Below are 18,312 nucleotides of genomic sequence, written 5' to 3'. Positions count from 1 at the left end.
ATCATCCTCTTCTCCTCCTCGTTCCACCTGCCTCCCAGACTGAAACTAAACTGACATGACTTCCCTCCATCGAGAGAAGCATTGATTTCGACTCAGCAGGGATCGTGCAAAAACAGCCTCTCATTAAAATCATAATTAGAACTTGGAAATGGCACATGGGGTTCAACTCTGTGGCAAACTGAAAAATCGCTGGAAACTCCCAAACCAAAAAACGTGAGGCGAGAGCTAAAAGCAACGTCACGTCTGCTGAAGCTGAACGTTTCCAGCTTTAGATTGAGGTTCATATTAAAGTCAGTGTATTTCTAGTTAACTCTAGAAATACGCTTTTATTCTTCATCCTTTTTTAGTGACCAAAAAAAGATTTATTTTGACAATACCACTCGTAGATCTTTGTGATATTTGGGCCGGTTTTATTGTGACGGGTAAAAAACAAAACGAAAATGTCAGTATCCGTTGCGCCTGGTGTTTCAGTGTCAAGGGCATTCGTCCTTCTCCAGCTGCACCGCCGTGCATCACCAGCGTCATCTGCTCTCACACGAATATCAAACTCAAATGTCTCTCTCTGACAATCCTCATAAACTCCCCCATCAGTCGTGAAAGTCCAGTTCAAACACACATTAACACACATGCATACACACACACACACACACACACACATCAACACACACTCTGCCCTCTCCCTGTCCCCAGCCCTGGTTGCCTAGGAGACAGCTGAGCCGGGGACCCCATCTCATTACACACCGATAGGGCCGTGTGACTGGCTGGAGGAGGGAGCGCGGGATCTTTATCGCCATCTAGCAGCCAAAACAGAGAAAGACGTTTGGTTTTTCGAAAAGCCAACATTCTGCCTAGTAACCCAATATGCTGACTTCTGCTGGTGCCGAGATCCGGCCATGAATTTCTAACGAGACGCATGGGCGCTGTGAGGCTTCACATCAGACCTGGTGTAGATAAAAAAAGTTTTATATGGGCTATAAGTCAAACTGTGAGCTTACATGTATAGTTAGTGATTGACGATAGTGAATGTGAGGGGAAATGTGTGTTTTCAAATGCAGCGAAGCCAATTAAGATAGTGCCTGGGCAGATTATTACAGGTAAAAGAGAGGGAGAGATTGATGGAGCCGTGCAAATTGCCAGTGGTGCACAATTACTAAGTACATTTACTCCTGTACAGTACAATTATCAGATACTTGTAGATGCTACTTTATACTAAAACATTTCAGGAGTAAATATTCTGCTTTCTACTTGACGATAGTTACTTTTCATTCTTAGATTTTGTATTTAAATGATATGATCATCAGTATAAACTACCCAGCTATATAAAAACTGGACGCTCATATGTAAATGCAGCTATAATCCAATACAATTACATAAAGCTGACATGGCCATTCTTTTTTATCTCCTTATTCTTATATATGCATGTTTATTTATTTATGACTTGTTTACTGAAGCTTTCGCTGCTATAACATTTCCCCATATAGGGACTCTTACCTTAACACTGTTGTCGGTACCTCTTTAGTTCTATTTCAAGTTTTAATTAAGAGTTTTATTTAGTATTTATACATGATCTGAATATTTAATTGGGGTCTGTTGGATATGATAAACAGGAAAACCCCACATATTGCTATCTGCTCATCTAGAGGCTATAAAACTTGTATATCATCCCCATCACATGGCGTCAGAATGTGTAACAATTCTTATCAATTGTAGTAACTGTACATATGCTAACATGTATAAATCTGGTTTTATCCACATTACCCTCCCTCAGAACACCACACAATCTGAGACAGTTGCTCTGGAATATATTATAGTTTATTAATTCTAATCAATGTATTATATTTATAATATTAAAAACATCAAGTAAAAATGGCCACATGTATTTATATACACAGCAGCAGAAGCAGGCGTTTGAGCAGGACACTGTTGTGCTTTTAATTTCTACTTGGCTGGGGGACAAAAGATAGAGAATCCTTGTGCTACACACATCTCACGTGAAACAAAGCCACAGACACACTTGTCTCTAGGTTAAAGGTTTTAGATCCTACTCACCATGATGTGCTGTGTGCAGGGAGGAGTGTCAGCAAATCTATATATACGTGTTATTAACAAACATAATACTCGGTGTCTCCTGGTGATAAGACGTGTTTATACTCCGGGCAGGGAACCGGCCGCAATTCACTGGATTCGGTTTCTGTTTTGTCGGCCAAATATTTTTCTTTGCGGCTCAATTAAGATTCTCGCAGAGTTGACACTTCTGGGCTAGTGTTCTCCCCCCCCCTGTTAACACCGGATTAATGTAGAATAAATCATACACTGTATATAAACATGGACAACATGACAGCTCAGCAGAAGTGAAGCTGATTCATCTTGATCGCCCCCTGGTGGCTGGCTGCAGTATAGGTCATAAACCCAGCCTCCTCCATGTCAGTGGATGGGACATGGACCAAACTAAAAAGTCAAATGAATTTTCCCCAAAGATTTTTTTTGTCATTTCAGGTAGTTCTTATCACACATTTTTGTACGTGTTTGTTTCTAAATATGTGAAGTTAATTATGCTTTAAAAAACACAGTAGTATGACTGCATGTAGGCTGTATCAGAGATATTAATATATATTTAGGCTTTGATTTTAGGCTTTATAAACTGGGTGATGATTGACAGCTGAGACTGACTCACAACCTGTCGAGCTTGTGTATCGACGGAACGACTCGGACTCCAAATGACGTCAAAAGCGCACAATGGCGGCACTCGTCTGCAGGATATTTTTGGCTTAATTTCTGTGACACATCGCCCATCTTTATATACAATCTATGGAATAAAACTATAAGCAACCTTTTCATCTAAACAAAGCTGAGTTCTCTACTATTTCAGTTTATATCTCAATACTATCTAGTGGTATTTGTGCTTAGGTGAAAATAATGTGTCTTTGCACTGTACCTATTTTAAATATTATTATATTTAAACAATCCTTACATTTAATTCTGCACATATGAACCACTTTGTCTTTTTGGTCCAACCTCTGTCTGTTTAAAATATTATGGTCCTCTGGATTTACTACTGTTGACCCCACCTGAAGCATAGTATTGTCATTTAAATGTAGATATAGGCAAGGGTGATTTTAGCTAACACAACAAATTGAAAAGAGCACACATACAATACACTTGTAACAAAGATCGACATAGAAATAAAAGACAAAGGTTTCAAGAAATAAAATCATGTGGTAACATAAGATATGGCGTATACTGCAGAACTGAGTCTAAACTACTCGTTTTGCCTTGAAATAAAAGACCTGCAAACACTAACTGTGGTGGCGATATACTGAAGGTCTTTGTAAACATTCTCTGTTCTAGGCCTCTGATTCCGATTGGTCAGTGGCGACGCTGCCGTTCAGCTCGCCCAGTCCTGTTTGCTCCTGAATGTCCGTCATCTCCCCGACAATGAAGACGGGCTCCCCTCCTTTGCTGCTGGCCGAGCCGCTGTCCGGCTGCTTGGCCGCCTCGTTGGTCAGCGTGGGCTCCTCATCCAGCCTGCTGGAGATGGACCAGTACAGATGAGCGTCAAGTCTGGCCGTAGCCAATGAGATCTCTTGCGCTGAGCAGGAGGGCGTGTTCACCTTGGGGGGGAGGGGAGAAACATCGGAGTGGGTAAAATCACAAAAACATAATTTTAGATGTTGACAGTGACTGTGTGTAAAGAGTTGGAGTTTCCTTGAAAACAAAGTTCATAAAAACAATTAAATTCGTCATACACAAACTCAACTCTTGCTTTATAAGGTAGAAATACTAAAGACGATTCAAATAAGTCTGAAAATACTTATTATATATTAAATATTCGTTACTGACACAAAATTAGGCCCAATGTCTTGATTCTTAATTCTCATTGGACAGATCACCCAGGTTGCAAAATCAAACGACCCTGTGATTAGCGTTAAGTCGGCCTTTATCACACTTTACCTCAAACGTGTGATGAAAAGCTCCGTAGTCGACATCAAAGAATCCCTCTGCCAGAGACATCATGGGGCTGAACCTGTGACCCCACTGCACCTCCTCCGCCAGATAGGAGCTCCTCGCCTGGCACGTCATCCCTGCGCACGCACGCACGCACGCACGCACGCACGCACACGCACACACACACACACACACACACACACACACACACAGAAGTGATCCTCAAAGAAATCGTAAAAGATATAAGTGGGATTGTCTGTACGAACTTTGATGTCTGCTTGATGTTTTTAGTCACAATTTCATTGACAAGCTGTCTTTAAATGAATATTCTCTGCAGCAGAGTTATGGCTGTCAGCTCTTTCTGTGGAACTCTCCACAGCACTGAAGGAATCAATATGCGGAGTAGGCGAAGAGGCCACCTTTACCTCGTGGAGACGCATCATGATGAGCTCTGATTAACTGACTTCTTGCCAAACATGAGGAGCAGGTGAGTGAATTATCCTCTCAGGATGAATTTGACACAAGGGAATATGAGAGGGAAGGTAGAAGAAGAAGAATTCAGCTAAAGTTCGTGAGGTTTGAAGAAGCTTTCCCACATTTTTAGAGGATTGTGAACTTCCCATTGCATCTGTAAAGATCCTTTGTCTACTATCTGAAGATGTTGACTAATATCTATGATACGAGTTATGCTCTGTTTTAAATGAACAGTGATTTTGTGTCTAGTAAAACTAAAACTCAATTAAAAGATGCACATAATTCTCTGAGAAACCAAGAAAGTTGTTGAAGTCCAAGAGAACATTTGTACCAAATTTGAAGAAATTCCCCTAAAGGTGTTTCTGAGATGTAGCTTTCACAAGACCAAGGTTTTGTTAGGTCATCAGGACTTTGACCTTTGACCACCAAATTCTAACATCATCATCATTGAGTCAAAGTGAACATTAGTACCGAATATGAAAGGGTTCGTATGTACAGACTGAATCCATAACGCCACAGGCCACAGGCTGTTCCCGTTGCAGAGGCGTGTATATTTTTACGTTTATTTCCCCCTTGATGAAAACATCCCGATGCTCTAAAGCAGATGAGACGCTCTGAAACTCAAAACTGCAGCTTTAAACTCAGACATCCTAAAAGAGGACTTTCATTTTTCTAATGGACAGTTTTTAAATGGCTGCACTCACAAAAAAACTGTGATGGTATTACTACAATCTCTGCAAGATTAATTCCCTAATGCTCATTCCTGCATGTTGCAGTAAAACATGCGTTCAGAAATATAGAGGCCGTTGTAACTTCACAGTTAAATTAAATTGCAGGGTATTACTTCTCATACAATAGAATGCTTCAGCTGTTGTATTTATATCATTTTATATGATATTGAATACAAAAAAAAAGATATAAATCCCTCACATAATAAAAATATTGTTGATGGTATTATTTTTGTAGCCTTTAGCATCATACATTTTGAAATATAATCATCTTGAGCTCAACAGTTATTTTTTTATTCCGTTCAGAGTGATTTTTAGTTGCACGTGTTGTTTTTATCGTCCACGTTTTCATTTCTTATGCAAACGTGGAAATGAATTCTTTGTGTCTTTTTTAATGTTGCATTTAATCATATTTTAACACAGATCTACCACATATGTATGAACTGTATTTTAAAATGACTCACATTAAGAAAACCTAAAGGTTCTTCTTAATCTCAGTTTTTAAATTATAATAACTTGTGTTAGCATGAATCACTGAGGACAATGATTTACCAGAGACAAATGGTTTGTGTTCTCATCCCTTAACAACAATGTAAAACCCGGTCCTCACCAGTGGCCTCCACCATCCCCTCCAGGATGACCACAATCTCAAAGTCCTCCTTCTCCAGCTGGGACTGGGACATGTCCCAGAAAGGCGAATGTGTGTCGATCTCATGGGAGATGACCAGCGGCGAGACGAGGAAGAGGCGGTCATCGCCGGTCTCGAAGCCCACGCTGATGTCTGTCTGGTCCAGAGGGATGAACTCACCTGAAGGTCACAAGGAAAGGAGGTGAGGAAAGGGAAGGAGGAAGAGATTTTCTTCATCAAAATGTTTTTGGACATATTAAAACAACAATCACATAAATCACGTCATCATTGGTTGTAGATAAAAGACGAAACAATATCATTATTAAAATGCTAATTATCTAGGTTGTGTAGCTATGAGCGAAGACTCCCAGTAGCAGCACACACACTTTTTTGACGCTGTGTGTCGTTTGAAGTGGAGGCTTCTCTCCTCTAGAGTTTCCTGGCGACCAAGACCACGGTCGTCCACAACCATTTGACCCGTGGGCACAGGCGGCTGGTGCTGGGACAACTGGGACTGAGGACTGCGATAGTCCTGAGCTGTTCAAAACCGCCGGGTAAGGTGGCTGTTGTCTTGGCCACCAGGAAACTCCGGAGGCGAGACGCCCTCCACTTCATACGACATTTCGACAGTTGACTCTTTGCGAGCTTTGGCCCTGAGAGATCCAAGATGTCTCACCTTCCTGAGTCTGTTTGGACTTGATGAGCTTGGCCCTCATGTTGGCTCCGACGATGTGGGAGCTGCGCAGGTCTCCGACTCTGAACATCAGACAGAGCTTGTCGTCCCTCAGAGAGATGACGGCGTGCTTGGAGAACACCAGCGTCTCGGCTCGTTTGTTGGGCTGCGAGATCTTCACGAACATGCAGCCCACCTGGACAAGAGGGGGGGTAGGAAATGAAACTCAAGAGATATTCACACAAACTGGAGAAGCAGAGGATTTATGAAAAATGAATGACATCTCTTGTTTTTCAGAATTCATGATTAAAACATCAGCTAAACAACCGAATAGTCCTGAACTATAGATAAACAAACAGCTGGGACATAATCACTGTGACGACTGAATACAGGCTAAACTAAAAATATCTATTGAACACTTGAATTTCCCTCGTACTCTTCGTCATTTTGTGAACATGCATAGTAAAACAGCCCACACACAGTATGCATGAGGTGCTAATACGGTATGTTTCCAAGCTCACATACATGCATAAACATGATTCTGCATGGATGTCAATGTGTGGATTCATCCTCATCAGAAAGAGTGCTTACATGGTGCGGAAAGTCCGGCTGCATTAGCATTTTTCGTTTTCATCTGCACAGAATTAGTGTCATTTTGCCGGCATGGCATTCATGCATTCATGCATTCATGCATTCTCTCTCTCTCTCTCTCTCTCTCTCTCTCTCTCTCTCTCTCTCTCTCTCTCTCTCTCTCTCTCTCTCTCTCTCTCTCTCTCTCTCTCTCTCTCTCTCTCTCTCTCTCTCTCTCTCTCTCTCTCTCTCTCTCTCGATAAAGAAAACGTGTGTATATTCAGTTTTCTATTGGATTAAGCTGAACTGACGGGAGAAAGACTCGGTATCTAAACTGAGACGTAACTGACCGAGAATCTCAAAGCAAATTTTGAATGTATTTTATTTTTCGTAAGGCTGAGCTCCTGATGCAGGTTTGACATTTTGCGATTGGCCTTTTCAGGTTATGTTTTCATCAGCATTGGTTTGTCTGTTTGTTAGTTATTTAGCAGGATTAAGTAAATACAACTGACTGTGTCATTGCAAAATATGGTCCTAGAGACATACTGGAGCAGGAACTATCACGTGATCAGGTGGTTTTGAGTACTACAGCAGGTGTATTAATAACTACTGAGTACTCACTGGTCAGAAAACATCACAGCTGGTGTGATCCCATTGCAAGCTGGTCTCTAGTTTTACCAATAAGGCTTACAGAATAATGAAACACTTGATTCAGAATTTAACGTAAGTTAAATTCTTAAGACTTAAGTCTGATGTCAGATGCAGGAAGCTAACGGCCAAATTGTATTTTCACAATAAAGCATACTGATCCTCTTTGTCTGTTAAACATTTGTCAAAGTACTGTCTCGTCTCATCACTGAACAGCAGTGTTTTCTAAATTAGGTTTCTTTGTCCCTCAGTTTTCTACCAACCCCAGTGCTCACCATGAAGGCGTTGACCATTGATCCCAGTATGGCTTGCAGCAGCAGCAGCATGGTGCCCACCGGACACTGGTCAGTGATGACCCGGTGGCCGTAGCCAATGGTGGTCTCTGTCTCGATGGAGAAGAGGAAGGCCGAGATGAAGCCGTTGACATTGTTGACGCACGGCGTCCAATTCTCATCCTCCAGATGGTCCAGATCGCCCCTTGGATAGAAAAGGAGAAAGTGAGAGAAAGGGGAAGGAGAGAGGGGGGGGGGGGACGACAAAGTGGGCGTTAAGTGGGATAAAAAGAGTGAGAAGATTTATATTTTTAGAATGAAGGTGGAGAAGTTTACAGTGTGTATGACGAGATGACTCATCTCTCCATCTATATTTATCATCTGCTTTCAGCTAATTCTTGTAATGAACAAGCTGTAATCCGATTCATCACTTTTCAGCACGATGGTCAACGTTACTTTTAAGCTGTCACTTCTTCTCTGTGCAGTATAACTCTACATCTTCCATTATATATATCATCACATGCAATATCTGGACTTTATCTGCTGGTTGTTAAGTCCTGTTCCACTTAGCGTCTGCAGAACTAATGTTCCCGTTTAACACGGCTTCATGCGGACAGCGAGGGCTAATTAATGAAAGTGGTGGTAAGTATTTTATATAATCTATAACTTTTATTGACCCGTGTTGGTGACCAAGGAAATGCAGCAACAGCGACAGCTCTCTGGCACCACTTAAGGTGGCTTGTAATTGATATAAAAAGGTCAGGATTTTACGAGACGAATACGTTAGCTAATTAGAGTGAGGATCCAGCCGACACATCACCAAGTGATAAAATACAGCGTAATATTAATACTGCGTTGTCATCTGCCTGTCCGGCTAACAAATGGGGCGTTTTCCTTCGTTGCAGAAATGTCGTGAGCTGCATCATCTCCCGTCTGAGTTGAGGAACAAAGGTAAGAAGGCAAACTCCTCTACTAGCAAGGGGAAAGGAGTATACCCACATATAACTAACCTGTGTATACCCGCTAACCTCAGTGTAAAACAGGTATTAGTACGTATGATTTCTTTCTCAAGAAAAGGTAAGGGTTAGGGAAATTCACAAACTGACCCTAACCCTTGTTAGAAAATGTGCTATGTTAAAAAAAAGCCCAAAAGAATTCCTGGATCCGCCCCCTTAATGGAATGGTTTAAAGTTCCTGGTTTCATCCTTGGGCCATAATCCATCCTTCCACAAAGTTTCAATAATATCATATCTGTAGTTTTTGTGTAATCCTGCTAAGAGACGTACAAACAGCGACGAAAACACAACTTCATTAGCGGAGGTAAAAATCTACAGGGTCGTTCATGGTTCAAGACCAAAACGAATCCAAGTAAACACACTTCTATCCTTTGAACATGAATCCTACCTGCAGTAGGCTATGAGGTACCAGATGGCCCCGAAGAAGAGCCATGTGACAGCATAGGCCATGACAAAGACGAAGAGCGAGCAGCGCCAGTTCAGGTCCACCAGCGTGGTGAAGATGTCCGTCAGGTAGCGGTAAGTCTCCCGCATGTTACCGTGCTGCACGTTGCATCGTCCGTTTTTCTCCACGTAGCGTTGCCTCTTGCGCCGAGTCCGAGCTGGTGAAACGACAGGGGGGGTGGGGGGGTAGCATATGAGATGAAGGAGGGATAAGATTGAGTTAGAAATACAGGAACATGCAAGGCGGAGGCATATGAATGATGTCTTGCTCTTGTGGGAAACACCTGCAGCTTGAGCTTTGGTACGTTTATTCTGGAGACAAGGTCGAAGACAAATCTTCATCTGTCTCAGTTTCATTACCCGAGGTTTCAGAGAAGCCTTTGAAAACCTCCTGCGAAAAACTTCAAAAACACACACAAGGCCGCCCATCCACACTTCTGCAAAGTTTTGCTCTTTGAAGCCGCAACTCCGACGGCAGTGAGAGGATGCGAGTTGAATGAAGGCACACAGAGAGACGGGAGGATAAACACAGGGAGGTGCCAGGGGACAAGACTACTTAGAGAGACGCAGAGGGGCTCAGAGGAGGAAGAAGAAGAAGAAGAAGAAGGGATCGAAGAAATGAAAAGAGACAGATGAGGAGAAGAGAGTAGATGAAGTGCGACAGGACAACATCCTCAAACACACGGAGAAAATCTACAACATTGGACTTTAGTTATTGTTCAACCCTGAGGGAATTCACGAAGATTTATTTTCTTTGAGGGGTCTTTGTTTTTTTACTGTGGCTGCACCCAGAAATAAACAAAAACCATTCCGGTGTTTTGTCACTTACATTGACAAAGGAGGTGGTTCGGCCCTAAATGTCTGTGTTTGTTCTATGAAATGTTTCAAATTATTATGATTCAAACTGAATGGTCCCCAAAAAGCATCCTTGTTCTTTTACTGCTCTTTGAGACAGCGACACTAAAACCTAATGTTTGCCAAAGATGTTGCAGAGAAGAGGAATTTCGTGTTGTTTGGCGGAAACAGACGCAAAAACAACAGACATCCAAACAGACAAGAATCTGATAAATCCTACATTTCCCTTTGTCTTTAGGTTTATTGCTTGATTTGTTTACCCCTTCAGAAAGATGTTTGAAAAAGAGGAGAGAAAGTGTAGAAGACGAATGACAAAGAAAATGTGCGAGGCTGGTGAAATCCTTGAAGAGTGAAACACCGCAGCCTGAGTCAGGTTAGAGGAGATTCACTACTGGTGCAAGCGAGATGGGGAAGAGAAAGAAAAGGTCTGCAGAGTCCATCAATACCTCCCAGTCTCTAGAGAAGTCAGACACATACCAATAATGATGCATGTGCAACCTTCATTGTCATTTAATAGGTTCACTGTTCATCATCCAGGACAGGAAGTCCCATTCAGAGTCACTCACCCCACCCGAATCGTCCCCTCTCCTTCTCCTTCTCCACCCCCTGCGTCTTCTTCCTGGGCTCGTTGGCTTGGGCCTCCCGCTCGGCCAGCTTGGCCTGGAACGACCTGTTGACCTTCGCTAAGACCGGAGGATACAGCGGCGTCTCCGTGGTGACGACGTGGCCCAGCTCCTCCGATAGGTTGAAGACCTCCGTGGAGGCGGTGGCCTCGGTGGCCACCTCCACCTCTTCCCCTTCCCCCTTCTCCTCCACGGGGAGCGAGAGGGATTCTGGGCGGGAGGGGAAGACAGAGTTCTCCAGCGCCATGGCCCGTGTGTGTGTGTGTGTGTGTGTGTGTGTGTGTGTGTATCAAGTGTGTCTGTGTGTTTTTTTGTATCCTCCCTACGGCAGTCTCAGTCCAGTGGCTATTGATCGGACCATTTGTTTGTTTGAACGAAACCTGGAATAGAGAAGAACACAAGGACGGAACACAGTCATGAAACCGATCAGCTGTTTTGTTTTGCCATCACCAAAATTCTCTGACGCACACGTTTTGAAAAGAAACAGAAAATACTTCAGGAGATTCTGGATCTAATTCAACAACTAAGCCCTGAATGTTTTTCTATGTTTATCTTTTTGCTGAATCTTCATATTTAGGTTCAAACTACATGATTTTGAAAAAGAAAGTCATTGTTCTTTTCCTGCTCTTTGAAACTAAATATGACGTCTGACAAAGATTTTTTTTTTTTTAAACGTGCAGACATCCTTTATTAGCCAAAGGGTCACAGGAATCTTACATATCCCTGTGTTTTGAAAAAGAAACAGAAAAATACTTAAGGAGATTTTCAACCCTTTTAATTTCCCCTCAGATACATTGCCGGAGCAGATTTGACTTCCGGTCTCTTTCACCCCCATTAAAAGCAAACTGAGTACATCATGAAAAAAGAAACTCAGAAATTTCATCTTTCGTAGTTTTGTAACTGTTTATATATCTGTGATTTATCTTTGAATGGAATCCTAACCCTGCAGCACTGTGGGCCATATGCACATTACAGCCACGTTCACTGCTTTGCATGGTTTCATTAGAGGCCTTGGGGTAAGTGTGTGTGTGGTCTAGCATATGTGTGTGTGTGTGTGTGTGTGTGTGTTGTGTAAGTGCTCTAACTGCTACACTGAATGTAGTGGATTTATACTACAGGCCTGCTGAGGTTTCTTACATAAGTCCCACACAAGTCTGAGAAGCTGGGTTAAATATGTGCTGCATGTGGGCAGTGAGACAGGCTGTGTGAAATGTTTGCACAGTAAAATGGAGTCCTGGTGCTCTGTAGCCCGGGATGATGTGCGTCCATTTGGACAAAGTGGGAGAGGAGCCTGATGGGGACAATCAAGATGACGCACTGATGGATGGATCACAAATAGGGGCCAGCAGCCAATAAGCTCCAGGACCGTGGATTAATGTCAGGCGGCTGAGAAAGAACCAAATCTTACCTGCGCACTGATGCGACTTGTAGACGCATAAAACCAGATGTTGTATCATGAGGAAAACCAAAATATGGTCCATGAGCGACCCGGGGTTTGCAGCCGTGGTTCGATGCCACCCATGTCTTGTGTTCGCCAGCAGCGACGCAGCGTCAGTCCTGCTCCTGCTCCCTGCTGCTGCTGCTGCTTCTTCTCCAGGAAAAACAAAGAGCACCTCGATCCGACCGCTCGGCTTCAGGCGCTGCGAACGAAAACCCGCTCCGGTGCGAGATGGAGCATCACGACGGCTCAAGCGCAGAACGAGCGCGGCGTTTGAGGAGCATGTGTCGGGCGCTGGACGTGCGAAATGGTGGCGGCAGGAGGGAGAGCCGGCGGCGGCGCGGAGAGCTCCATCATCATCATCGGTCAGGTGTGAAGCCACCGAGCGGCGGAGGATGCTGCTGTCATCAGCCCAGCCCCTAACAGCCCCTACCGGCCCTGCCTCCTCTCACACTCCCCTCAGCTCCACCATAGAGGAGACCCTCCTCTCCCTCCTCTCCCTCCTCTGCAGCTGCTCACAGGTCAAACATGAGGAAATGGGCCCTGTGATGCAATTACACCATGATGACTTTAATTATTCAACCTGTGCTCAAAGTGACTAAAGCTATGATATAAACCTCAGTTATTGTTTTGGTTGTTATGTGGTTTTCTTTTAATGTACATCATCATTCATGTGAGGGCATTGGTGTACTTATTACTTTATGTTGGTATACTTATTACTTTATGTTAGACATGAGTATTTATATATTTGTTCTTTATATGTATTTGAATCTGTTGTGTCTTACCTGCAGCTTGAGTCTGAATAATAAATGTCATCACTGATGTGTTTGGATTCTTCACTAAGGACGTCATCACGTGTGGCTGCTTTGGTGATGATGACGACTTGTATAATTCAGACTGGGGGTCCAGATCAAATACAACACATCAAAGATTACAATACATATAAAGAAGAATAAGAAATAGTAATGATGGTGATTAGAGTAATTTATAGCGATATTATTCACCGATACATGAACTTCTGCTGATCACATTGTCTCATTAGTATCAGTTACCTGATCAAATATATATTTAAAGGTTCAGTGTGGACCTGCTCCAGAAGTAAATGTAAAGTATATTTAAATATAAAGAGCCCGTTCTAGGGTAAATAAAACAACAATTAATACAATATAGATGATTATTAAAAACATAACTACGTTATTTTACATTATCTTTCTGCCAATAGATAATTTCACCTACATCTTTCACACTGGACCTTTAAATAAAAACCCGTTATTCGCCCTCCGGCCACTAGGGGGTGGTATATGTGATCGCTGAAGCCGGTCTCCCTTCCTCCTTTTCCAAGATGTCGGTGTACGGGCCAGTGGTGAAAATTCACCCCGTCGTCCTCGCTTCTATCTGCGACTCCTACGAGCGGAGAAATGAGGGAGCGAGCCGTGTGATCGGGACCCTGCTGGGTAAGCGGAGAGTTTAAACCTCCACCCCCCCGGTGGATGAAGCCGCCTCGGTCAGGACAGGTGATGCGCCGCTAGCATCGTTTAGCTCGTCTGCTAACGCACGCTGGCCTTGGCGTTAGCCGCGCGCCGCTAGCCAAACAGCTAGCAGCTCCACCCGTTCACAGCTGGATGTCTGTTCTATGGTTCAAATCAAGCTGGTTAAGTTTATTTAGTTTGTTTACATCACTCACGTGCTGTTAAAACACGAAGCAACCGGGACTGGACGTTGTTATCATCGCTGTCGTGAACCGTCAAGTGATAGTTCGTCATGATTTTTAGTCTGTTGCCTGGCTAGGAAGCTAACCAAGCTAAGATGACTAAATACAAACAGCACTCGTGCTAACCTGTGTCTCCTCTGCTCCTCAGGTACTGTTGACAAGCACACGATTGAAGTGACCAACTGCTTCTCTGTTCCCCACAATGAGTCCGAGGATGAGGTGCGTAGCTGAGTTAATCTTTCTGTGTGATGTTGTGAGTTTTATACGTGTCCTGTTTTACATGGTCAACATCTAGTGAAGCCCAGTGGAAAGTCAATCCACAGAACTCCCACAAGTGGTGTGGACACTAGAGGTAGATAAGAGATGTGACAACATAATTACTTTTGAGCTTCACATTAATATAACTCTATTTATACTGGTTGCCTCTGATAGTAATCTGCACATGGTTTGAACAGTAAATGTCTTGAAGCAGCAGGAGGTTTGTTATCAAGATAATTAGGTTTGAATGTTCCAGCACCTTGGAGAACAATTCAGTTCTATGTATTTAGGAGAAGAATATATCAACATCTAGAATGCCTGTACTGGATGAGTTGTAAGACAGTGGATTTCTATCATTGGACAAATCAAAGTGTCAGGGATGATCATGAGTTGTTGACATTTTGTATACGTGTATAATTATCCCAGTTCTCTTCTTCTGGTACTTTTTAAAGGAAGTGGTAGCTACAATATATAGTGTAAAGAAGAAAAGAAAATATTGTTTGTTCAGCCAAGTTGTGATGACACTGAATGTGGTTGAATCCTCTTTGACAACAGGTGGCCGTGGACATGGAGTTCGCCAAGAACATGTACGAGCTCCACAAGAGGGTTTCACCCACTGAGGTCATCATCGGCTGGTGCGTCGCTAAATCAAATTCGGAATTACAAAGACAGTATTAAGGGGGGAAACAGCTTTTCTAACAGACATCTTTCCTCACAGGTACGCCACAGGCTTTGACATCACAGAACACTCAGTGCTCATCCATGAGTACTACAGCCGTGAGGCCACCAACCCCATCCACCTGACCGTGGACACAGCCCTGCAGAGCGGCAAGATGAACGTCCGCGCTTATGTCAGGTTGGCTGATCTTCCTGTCAGTGGCTCTTTGTGTGAATGATCCACTGCATTTACCACTGATGGTGAATCTGACTGTGCATCATTCTCCCACGTACAGCGCGCAGATGGGTGTGCCAGGAAAGACAGTTGGTGTGATGTTCACCCCACTTTCTGTCAAGTATGTCCAGTTTGACACCGAGAGGATAGGCGGTAAGAATACACCGAATAAATTGGAATCACCGTTTGTAAACAAAATCCTTCCTGATGAAATATCTGTGATCTTGAAATGGTTCCTTGTCCAATTTGTCATGTGGTTTAATGTTATGAGCGATCCTTGAGTTTTTGGTTTTTCTGTGCTCTGAGTAGTTCAGTAGTCTTAACAGTCCTTCTCTGTTGCAGTGGACCTTCTCCAGAGGACTCGTTTGACTCCCAGTCGCACCAAGGGGCTGACCTCCGATCTGTCCCAGGTCGCTGGATCTGCCTCACGGGTGCAGGACATGCTAACCACCATGCTTGCGTACATCGATGATGTGCTGGTGAGCATTAAAGTTACTGTAGTGTCCGTAAGGGAGCACACAAACACTCCCCATGTATATAACACATACCCAAAGATGAGACGTCACCTGCTGCTGTTGGTTTTCCTGGTCGTACTCCAGCTGTTTTAATTATTTAGTAATACGACGTCTCTGTGGAGATCTGTTTGAAGTACTCAAGTTTAACGCTAACAGCGCCTTTTTAAATGTTGTTCGATCCGTCTCAGTCTGGCAAGGTGGCGGCAGATAACAGTGTCGGTCGTTTCCTGATGGACCTGGTCAACAAGGTTCCCACCATCCCAGCTGAGGACTTTGAGAACATGCTCAACTCCAACATCAACGTAAGTTCTTGTCATCAGCCGGAAATCTGCTGTTGCTGCTGGTTGTTTTTCCTCGTTGGATTTGGTGCATCTCTATCAGCCTTCAGTTTTTCTTTAATCGCTGCACTCAGGCTTGTTCTTTGTACAGTGACAGATCCACTGATTACAGGAAGTGTTTAATCAGGAAGCATTTTTGGTTTCAGTCCTCTCCTGGCGCTCGGGTTCTCGACCCACTTTACCCAGCACTTATGTTTGAATAGCAGGAGCAGTGGTTGTTACAGCTGTTGTTAGGACACTTGTATTCACCATGTAATCTTTTACTTTTGTCTCCTTGCAATGCTGTTGGGATATTTTACTCTTTTACCCATGTTACTTCCCCGTAATAACGAAATGTCAATGCTCTGTTTTGTCGCTGTAGGACCTGTTGATGGTGACCTACCTGTCGAATCTGACCCAAGCACAGATTGCCCTGAACGAGAAGCTGGTGCTGCTCTGAGGGAATTTCTTTATTTAATTTTTTGTACACTTTTTTTTTTTTTTTTTTTGACTGAGATGAAGAATAAAGATGTTAAACAGTCATAACGTTCTAATTCCCTTTGGGTTCCAGGTATTGTCTTTAATAATAATGTAATTACATATAACACAGTTTGGTCTCCACACATGGTTAATGAACTTTACAGGAAGGGATATATTGCTAATTTGATCTGGCTTGTTGAATGAATGTTAGTGAGTCATATGTGAGACAGCTCATATTGAACACTTAACTCCTTGTAGTGCTGCCTCTGTGGTGTTCAGCCTGTACTTTGCTCTATTCATAGATTATTTGGACTGTAACAAATCACAATAAGCAAAAAAGTATGAACAAATTGACCCGTTTCTTTTGTCTTGTTTTCCAAAGATATTCTGTTTAATTTAGCTGCAAGTTTTCACTGTTAAGAAGCTGGAGCCGTTAAATGTTTTAAGTTAAGGAGGAAGTGTTGACAAAATGTTTTTTAAACTTTATTTTTGATCAAGTAATGTAAAGAATTAGTGCAGATATAGTTGATTCACATTAATCTTGATTGACATGTGACCTTCGACAGAATTAAGACCAGCAACATTTTATTGTAAGACTATTTATTTTCTACATAAACATACATTCAAATCAGTGGCAGAAGTTCATCATTTGATGGCAAACCCCCTGTGACAGGCCTGAGATACATGAGGCTTAGTGCAAAGAGTCACGGTTTAGAGTCACGGTTTAGAGCCGGGCTGAGGAGCTGCTCTTCGGCTTCTTGTTGCTGAGGCTGCGGGGTCGTCCTGCGCTCATCGGGGCTTCGGTTCCGAGTCTGCGGCCTTTGCACCTTTGCTCTGCGGCTTCAGCATCTTCTCCACGGCCGCGTACCCCTGCACGGCCCGGTCATACACCGACTCCCCGGCGGACTTGGCGATGGCGGCCGCCTGCTCCGGGTAGTAGAGGGAGGTGCTCAGGGTCACCAGGCCGGCCGGGTACAGGAGCCTCTTGGTCCTGGAGCTTCTGGCGAGCAGCAGCCCCAGGACACCGGTCAATCCGATGACCCCTGCCCGGGGGTAGAAGTCCTTCGGTGGGTCGTTCAGGTAGGAGTAAGCGTCGTGTCCTCCCTGGAGGACGCTGTGAACTCTGGGTTGGATTATGCTGTACGTGCCCTGCCACCAGGCGGCGTGCGGCTCCAGCAGCTTCCTGAAGGAGGCCACGCTCTGCTCCAGCTGACCCGCCTCGGGCTCCTCATACACGGGTCTCTGCGGGGGGTCCGCGTACAGGGACAGCTCGTCCCGGTTCAACACGGAGCAGCTCGCCGCCTCTTGCTCTCCGTCACCGGCGGCGGCGGCACGGACGGTGACCGGTAACAGACCGAGAGTCCCCGGCATGACACCGCTGCCTGTCACCTTCAACATGATCCCCCAGGGCCATACGTGCACTACGGTGTCCGGGGAGAGACTCTAATAACCACTCCGCCTTTCAGCTGACCGCACGTCCCACAAAGATATTAATAATGTATATCATCCATTGATTTAAAAGTTGTCTGGGCTTGTTATTATGGCCTGAGCACAGTACGGCACCATTGTAATAACAGTAACAATCGATTATATTTAGTTTAGTTGTTCAGGTGAAAGAATAACACTTGTTTTTTTTACTTAATATTTAATTCCACCCATGACTTATATAAAATAACACATTAATTGGGCAAATAATTATTTTTCAATTTGCTTTGATGTCAGTGTCAGTGGTCATAGATTCCTTTGATGTATTGTGTGAAAGATTTATCCGATCCACGTGTTTTTGACCTGAGCAGATCTATTAGCTTGTATGTAGTGATAGTGA

The 18,312-nt window shown here is 43.6% G+C and overlaps 3 protein-coding genes across 3 annotated transcripts; 1 reads left to right on the top strand and 2 right to left on the bottom strand.

Annotated features, from left to right (window-relative positions):
- Positions 1-1,793: 1,793 nt before the first annotated feature.
- Positions 1,794-12,841, bottom strand: kcnj9 (potassium inwardly rectifying channel subfamily J member 9). Its single transcript, XM_034612982.1, has 8 exons — positions 12,285-12,841; positions 10,820-11,256; positions 9,343-9,556; positions 7,942-8,143; positions 6,452-6,644; positions 5,758-5,955; positions 3,952-4,082; positions 1,794-3,611 (listed from the first exon to the last, which is right to left on the bottom strand). Exons 2-8 carry the CDS (start codon positions 11,121-11,123, stop codon positions 3,345-3,347), a joined length of 1,509 nt encoding a protein of 502 aa, XP_034468873.1. The 5' UTR covers positions 11,124-11,256; positions 12,285-12,841; the 3' UTR covers positions 1,794-3,344.
- A 769-nt stretch (positions 12,842-13,610) lies between these two features.
- eif3f (eukaryotic translation initiation factor 3, subunit F) lies at positions 13,611-16,562 on the top strand. The gene is made up of 8 exons (XM_034612983.1): positions 13,611-13,768; positions 14,174-14,244; positions 14,839-14,918; positions 15,002-15,139; positions 15,237-15,328; positions 15,518-15,654; positions 15,879-15,992; positions 16,390-16,562. Exons 1-8 carry the CDS (start codon positions 13,657-13,659, stop codon positions 16,465-16,467), a joined length of 822 nt encoding a protein of 273 aa, XP_034468874.1. The 5' UTR covers positions 13,611-13,656; the 3' UTR covers positions 16,468-16,562.
- LOC117777899 (MICOS complex subunit MIC26-like) lies at positions 16,399-17,926 on the bottom strand. The gene has a single exon (XM_034612996.1). The coding sequence runs from the start codon at positions 17,883-17,885 to the stop codon at positions 17,277-17,279; it is 609 nt and encodes a 202-aa protein (XP_034468887.1). The 5' UTR covers positions 17,886-17,926; the 3' UTR covers positions 16,399-17,276.
- Positions 17,927-18,312: the final 386 nt, after the last annotated feature.

This window comes from Hippoglossus hippoglossus, chromosome 17 (assembly GCF_009819705.1).
Source record: "Hippoglossus hippoglossus isolate fHipHip1 chromosome 17, fHipHip1.pri, whole genome shotgun sequence".
In the NCBI taxonomy this organism is placed as follows: Eukaryota; Metazoa; Chordata; class Actinopteri; order Pleuronectiformes; family Pleuronectidae; genus Hippoglossus; species Hippoglossus hippoglossus.
This window is presented reverse-complemented; position numbering and strand designations above follow the sequence as displayed.

What these genes read in the sequence shown, in the direction of transcription:
- kcnj9 (XM_034612982.1), bottom strand. Translation starts at nt 11,123, where the DNA reads ATGGCGCTGGAGAACTCTGTCTTCCCCTCCCGCCCAGAATCCCTCTCG. An exon ending in GAGGGGACGATTCGGGTGGG is followed by an intron (nt 9,557 to 10,819) that starts GTGAGTGACTCT and finishes TCGTTTCACCAG; the next exon opens with CTCGGACTCGGCGCAAGAGG. An exon ending in GTCCAAACAGACTCAGGAAG is followed by an intron (nt 5,956 to 6,451) that starts GTGAGACATCTT and finishes TGTGACCTTCAG; the next exon opens with GTGAGTTCATCCCTCTGGAC.
- eif3f (XM_034612983.1), top strand. Translation starts at nt 13,657, where the DNA reads ATGTCGGTGTACGGGCCAGTGGTGAAAATTCACCCCGTCGTCCTCGCT. An exon ending in TGACACCGAGAGGATAGGCG is followed by an intron (nt 15,329 to 15,517) that starts GTAAGAATACAC and finishes TCTCTGTTGCAG; the next exon opens with TGGACCTTCTCCAGAGGACT. An exon ending in CGTACATCGATGATGTGCTG is followed by an intron (nt 15,655 to 15,878) that starts GTGAGCATTAAA and finishes GATCCGTCTCAG; the next exon opens with TCTGGCAAGGTGGCGGCAGA.
- LOC117777899 (XM_034612996.1), bottom strand. Translation starts at nt 17,885, where the DNA reads ATGTTGAAGGTGACAGGCAGCGGTGTCATGCCGGGGACTCTCGGTCTG.